The 6787-nt window shown below is 56.0% G+C and overlaps 1 protein-coding gene across 1 annotated transcript in view; it reads right to left on the bottom strand.

Moving 5' to 3' along the window:
• Positions 1-1938, bottom strand: part of Ece1 (endothelin converting enzyme 1) — a 96930-nt gene extending 94992 nt beyond the window's left edge. The window contains exon 1 of the mRNA XM_021630797.2: positions 1786-1938. Within this exon, the coding sequence (XP_021486472.1) occupies positions 1786-1788 (3 nt within the window). The 5' untranslated portion in view covers positions 1789-1938. The remainder of the gene's footprint in view (positions 1-1785) is intronic.
• Positions 1939-6787: the final 4849 nt, after the last annotated feature.

The following is a 6787-nucleotide window of genomic DNA, read 5'->3' on the forward strand; positions in this document are numbered from 1 at the left end:
CGTTACCATCTCTTGATGGGGAGAGCACACAACAAGGTTATAACGCAACCTGGCCATAGTGCGTGTGGGGAAGGGAACAAGCAGGGATTAGAACCCAAACCTGTTTGGGGCCAAAGTCTAAGGTCTTTCTGATGGCCTGGGATGCTTTTCAGGTCAGAGATGGCTCAGCCAGTTAAGAGCAGGGGTTCCCCTCAAAGAGGAGCCCTGGGGTCAGTTCCAGCACACAGTGGCTACACAGTGGCTCAGAGATCCAACACTCTCTTCTGGGCCCCGCAGGTACCAGGCACACACACGTGGTACACTTAAACACACGCAAGCCAAACACCCACGCAAATAAAATAAAATGTTCCCCGCGCAGAGTGAGTTGTTAATTTGCTGGTGTGTTTGAGCTCGGGCTGCCCTCGAACCCACGGTCTGCCTGCCTCTGCCCCACCCCCCCGGCCCCCAATCACTGGGGTCAGACTCGTTCACCACCGCGTGGGCCGGACCTTTTGGTGCTTTGTAAGGAGGAAAAACATCCTCTTTGTGAGCGGCTCAGGTCAGGGTGGGTCCAGAAAGAGGATGTATGACCACAAAGTCTCTCCCTCTTTTATTGCTCTCCCACATCCTCAGGCTTTCAACCAAGAGCTGGTCCACAGGTGACGCATTCCCCAGCCATGAAACTATCCAAGCAACACATTCCTGGGAGATTCTTAATGGGGGAGCTAAGTCGGGTCCAAGATGATCTCTGGGCACCTTGGGAATAGGATTAAGTCGTCAGTCTCTAGAGGTACAAACGATGCCAGTGGGTAAGAGAGAAAAGGGCTGTCTAAGGGGGCTTCTGCTCCGATCAGGTTCCTACTATGGCTGTCACTGCAGCCTCTTCAGCTCCCTCCATGGCACCCCTCCGGCTGGAAAGTGACAGAGGTAGGCAAATCTCTGGGACCAACAGCAGAGAGCCCAGGCAGATCTCCTCAGGCCAGAGAGGGTGTCTTGTACCCAGCCCACAGCCCAGCTCTAGGGGAGGCAATCGGAGGTCCACAGGAAGAGAAGCAAGTGGCCCTAGCGAGTGATGGAAGGGGAAAACGAGGCCTTGGCTCTGGGCCAAGCTTTCCAAAGCAACCCGGTCTGGATTAGATGTATGTCACCCCTGAGGCTTGAGCCCCCAACGAAATCCCCTTCGTCAAGGACCCCTGTACCCTGGTGCTTTTGCCCACAGCAGTCAGCGCTTGGGCCCTCCTCTGAGAATTCATTACAGGGAGATGCTGGGAGCACCAGATTACCTCCAGAACCTCTCTCAGGCGGTCCCCTCCCCTGTGAGCTACCCCTCCCCTTCCCACACGCCACAGCAGGATCAGCCATAGGAGAAAAGTGCCCCAGTCTCTCACGATGTCCGGCGCGTTCTCGAACCCCAAACCCAGCTGAACTATGCGGGGTGTGAGCTCAAGTCCAGCTGAACCCTGACGTCTCTGAATCGACCCGGCCTAGCTGCCCAAGGTCTCCATGCCAAGCCAAGCTCAGGGACTTGCACACACCCCAAACCTCGCCAACTGTCCCCCAAAACCTAACGCGCCACCCCGAGTCTTCCACGCCAGGCCCGGACCAGCAGCCCAGAACCAAGGTCTTCGCGGCCCGGACGATCCCCCCCCCAACCCTCGCCACGCTCCAAGCCTGCGAGCAGCAGGGTGCGGGCCGCAGCTGCAGGGGACGCCCAGCCAGCCTCGAACCGGCCAGGATGCCGTCGCCGCGCCGCTGCCGGCACCGTCCGGGCTGCCCGGAGCCGCGGCGGGCTACGAGCATACTCACCATCGCTCGCGGGCTCCGAACGGCCCGGCTCTCGCTGCACCTCCCGCTAGTGCTCCGGCTCCGGCTGCGCCGCGCCGTGCTCTTCGCTCGGACTGCGCGGCTAGAGGCCGGGGCGGCGCGCGCGGCTGGGGCGCCCAGGCCAAGGGGCGGGGTCCGCCGCGAACCAATACCGAAGCGCGGGGGCTGCGGGCCCCGGAGCTACAGCCAATCAGACGCGTAGGTGGGACTCCCCCCTCCTCCGCGGGCTCCTTAACCCGTGGCGTGCTGGAGCGCTGGAGACTCTGGCTAACCCAGATGCCGGTGGGTCCGGGGGTGCACGCGCGAGCCTCCAGGTTGGGGTGTCTAATCTAGACCTTGCCGGGACCCGCTCAGGGACAGACGGAGCCCGCGACAGGCACACCTGTGCCCAGTTGGGGCTCTGGGAGCCTTGGCGACCTTTGTCCCCTGCCTGGCGCCTGCACCCCGAGCGCTGCAGCTGCCGGGTGTGTGTTTGTGTGCGTGCAAGAAGGAAGGAGGGCAGAGAGGAGGAGACAGAAAAGGGGGGGAAGGGATGAATTCCGCATGCCTGTGTGTTTATGTGGAAAGACAGAGAACTATATTTGGGGATTGTTAGTGTGTGTGTGTGTGTGTGTGTGTGTGTGTGTGTGTGTGTATACACACGCGCTCGGGCCCCCGTGCTTAAGAGAGGGGTGAAGAAGGAAGGAGATGTGGAATGGAGGCCCGGGTAGGCGTGGGCACCTACACCTCCAGCAGAGAAACTTTCTCCTCCTGCCTGCTGCGCAGGTGCGGAGGAGGAAGGAGCAGGAAACCTGAGTGTGCTGTGCGTTTGTGACCTGTAGAGCGGGCATGTGGGTGTGGTAGAGAGAGGCAGTGAACCCCGCTCGGTGTGTGTGCAGACAGGAACACACAGTTGAGAGACGGGGCAGAGTTTTACCAGAATGTCATGGATGGCTCAGTTTGGGAGACAGAGTGCTCAGGGCATCCTGTGTGAATTTGTTGTCTCAGGGCTGGAGAGATGGCCAGTGGTTAAGAGCATGCGCTGCTTTTGCCCGGGTAGGGGATCCCAGCTACAAGGGACCCAACGCACGCACTATTCTGGCAACTTAAGACACCCGCACCCACACGTACACATGCCACACACACACCCAGAAAAACACAGAAACACAATTAAAGAACAAACTGCCAGGCAGCGGTGGTGGCGCTGTGGTGGCGCTCTCCTTTAATCCCAGCGATCGGGAGGCAGGGGCAGGTGGATCTCTGTGAGTTCCAGGCCAGCCTGGTTTAACCGAGCAAGTTCCAGGACAGCCAGCCAGGGCTTGCACAGAGAAACCCTGCCTCACAAAACCGACCGACCGACCAACAAAACAAAACAAACAGACAAACAGTGATGGGTCTCAGTCACAAAGACAGGGCTCAGTGCCTAGCCCAGGCTAGCCCAGAAGTCCCAATCCTGCGTCTGCCTCTGGAGTGCTTGAGGTTACAGGCGTGCCCGCCATCCCCACTTAGGTGACCCTTGTCATCACCTGTACTTGTTCGGTGCCGAGAAAAGAAACTGGTGTACAAGGGATGCGTGTCTAGAGACAGACATGCTGGAGGAGTTGAGGTGGGGTTCTGAACGAGTCGGTGAGGTAGGAGGTGAAGACCTGGACTTCTTGCCTACCTTCTGCAAAGAGGGGAGGAGGAGAATGGCTGCAGATGGTGGTGGGTTTGGGAAGAACCGACCATTAGGGAAGAGTAGAACAAGCCGGCTGAACCCTCCTTCCTGGGCACCCTTGAGTGCCCCTCGACACACCAGGGAAAGAAAAGCCAGGCACAGGATTTGGATGCAAAGGGGAGGCTGTCTGCCACCACCACCCCTGCCCGAGGCTGTGTGTCTGTGGGAGGGTGGAGGGGTGGAGAAGGGGAACCCATGGAGGGGAGGCGGTGCTCGGTAGGCCCGGCATTCTGAATTTCCCTGTGTGGAGGTGCAGGTGAAATGAGGAGCGCACAGAGTTCCTACCCTCACAGCAGCAGGTACGGTGCATGGGCAAGAATTCGGGCTGTGCTGGGGTGCAAGTGCGTGAGCCTCAAAGATGACGAGGCCTCCGGTGTCCTCCTTCTGGGGGACAGAGGCTGTGGACATACCATCAGCCCTTGACCTGTTTCTTTTCTGTTTTTGTTTGTTTGTTTGTTTGTTTGAGCCGGGTCTCTTGTAACCCAGGCTATACTAACCCCTGTATTGCTACAGTGGAACTTTTCCTGGACTCCTGATCCTCCTGCCCTTCCCCTCCCACGAACGGAGGTTGCAGGCGCTCCCCACCGTGCCCTGCTTCTGTGGTGCTGACCTCACGCATGCTAGGCAAGCACTCCACCAACTATGCTATGGCCCTGGCCTGGCTTCAGAATTTTTGGCTTCTCAAGTGACCTCCCAGCAGAGTCAGTGTGCCACCTGGGGAGTTCCAGTTAGCTCAGCTCTGCGCTTGCTAGTACATGGCTGTGGAGGATTCTCTCCTCTCTGAGCCTCAGTTTTCTCCTCTGTGAAATGGGCTTTGCCATTCCTGCCTGCCTCACTCTACAGCTTCGAAAGCTCTAGGAGTTCATGTACATCGTGGGTGCTTTGTAGACCGCTATAAATCCCAAAGAGCCCACTTGCTCTACTTATGAAAAAGTTCAGAAAATGTTTGTGGTCGGGTACAGCCTTTCATCCCAGCACTTGGGAGGCAGAGGCAGGTGGATATCTGTGAGTTCAAGGCCAGCCTGGTCTACAGAGTGGGTTCCAGGCCAGCCAGAGCTATAAAGTGAGACCCCGCCAAAAAAAATAAATAAATAAAAATAAAATAATAATAATAGAATGGAATAGAATTCAGAAAGGAGCAAAATGAATCTGTATTGCCAGAGTCAGGCCTATGTCCACCATAAAGACGGAATGACTGACAAGCGGCACACAAGTTTCTGGTCTGCTTTGGGACACAGAAGGAATGTGTTCAGTTAGTAAAACGTCCTTTAGCAGTCTCATGGCATCTGTGTGCCCTTTGTTCTCCTTTACAGTCTGCCGATATTACATGAAGGGTGTGGCGGCACAAGCCTGCCATCCCAGCACACAGGAGGTAGAGCATGAGGACCAGGACTGTAAGGCCAGCTTAAGCTGTCTAAGTCCAGGCCAGCCTGGGCTACATGAGACCCTATTTTAAACCCCAAAACTAAAAAATAAGGTCAAGTCTCGTAACCACATTCTGCTCAGGAAGACCATAGACATCCTGGAATGTTCTATCGCTAGAGCAGGACTTGGGTCAGCAAGAGCGGGGTGTGGTCCTAGCTCTGTGAAGGGGGGTGGGTGGCAAGATGGCCCAGTGGGTGAAGATGCTTGCCACCAATCCTAATGACTTAGTTTATTCCTGGGGAACTCACGTGGCGGAAGGAGAAAACTGACTCCCACAAATCATCCTCTGTGCACTGTGATATAACACACACATGTACACATATGTACATAAGAAGGCAGAGGAGAGAGACTGCCTTCTCTGTTCTTCAGTGGCACGTGGATGAGGCAGGACCTGCAGCCTGACAAAGCTACTGACTGGGACAGCACTCTACAGGAGTGGAGTGGAGACATTCTGATGCCACGACGCCCCACTGTCTCGGGGACGCCACTCTGGGCCACATGGAGTTCAAGGCAGTGGGGGGCAACTCAAAGAGCCGCTGGCACCTCTAGCCCTTACCCAGGGGTCTAGAAGTCCCCTCCTCCAGAAGGCTTTCTGAGAGCCCAGGAATGCCTACCTCTTACCATGTGCCAGACCTCTGTGGCTGGTGCTTTGTGGTGTTAGCCTGACAATTCTGACAGTTCTGAAGTGGGGAGGCTATGATTCGAGGAGAAGAAAAGAGAGAGAAGAAAAGAGAGCAGCCGGGGTGCTCCACACCAGCTCATGCCTGGAGTCTAACGTGGAGACAAGAGGATCAGAAGTTCAAGCTTGGGGCTGGAGAGATGGCTCACTGGTTAAGAGCACCGGCTGCTTTCATGGAGGCCTCCAGTTCCATTCCCAGCACAACCGCCTGTAACTCCAGTTCAGGAGGTTCTGGTGCCCTCTTCTGGCCTTCGCCAGTACCAGGCCTGCACATGGCACACAGACACTCATATAAGCAAAACACCAATAAACATAAAATAATAAAATGAAGCCAGGTGGCGGTAGCATACACCTTTAATCCCAGTACTGGAAAGGCAGAGGCAGGCAGGGACAAGGCAGGCAGATCTCTGTGAGTTCGGGGCCAGTCTGGTCTACAAAGTGAGTTCCAGGACAGCCAAGGCTGTTAAACAGAGAAATCCTGTCTTGGAAAAAATTAAATTAAATTAAATTTAAAGAAATAAAGTAAAAGATAAATTAAAGAAGTCCAAGGCCATGTCCTGCCCCAAATTCAAGGCCAGCCTGGACTGTAGAAGATCTGAATAGACAACAGCAGAGAGGTGTCCGAAGCGTGCTCCTCAGCAGGGTCTTCTGCAGCCAGAACACTTGGGGACCTCTGCTGGACCCCAGCAGCCAGCCGCAGCAGGATGCCGGATAGAGTTCACCAGGCCTGCGAGAGGAAGACCACAATAGCAGGCCCCCTCCCTTCCTCCTGAGGAAGGAAACCGGGCAGCTGCCCCGAGCTTTACCCGGTGGGTAGAGCAGAGGGAAGGGAGAGATGAGCAGTAGAAAAAGGGAGGAGGCTTCAGGGAGAAACTGAGAGGACAGACTGAGGGGGGAGGCAGCACCCTGACCAGGGGAAAGAGAGAGGGGGACCAGAACATGGGTTCAGAGGCTTCTCTGCAAGAGTGCGGGGCAGAAAGGAGGAAGGAAGGAGGAAGAGAGAAAATATCAGGGGGCCTGGCGAGGCCTGGAATCTCAGGATGAGGGAGGTTGAGGTAGGAGGGAGTCACAGTGTTGAGGCCACCCTGGACAACAGAAACAGGGACGAAAGAGAGAGCAAGGTAAGAGGTGCAGGCAGCAAGGAAAGTCTGGAAACTTATTGGGAATGGAGAGTGAGATTCGAT

Source organism: Meriones unguiculatus, chromosome 3 (assembly GCF_030254825.1).
Source record: "Meriones unguiculatus strain TT.TT164.6M chromosome 3, Bangor_MerUng_6.1, whole genome shotgun sequence".
NCBI classification, from domain to species: domain Eukaryota; kingdom Metazoa; phylum Chordata; class Mammalia; order Rodentia; family Muridae; genus Meriones; species Meriones unguiculatus.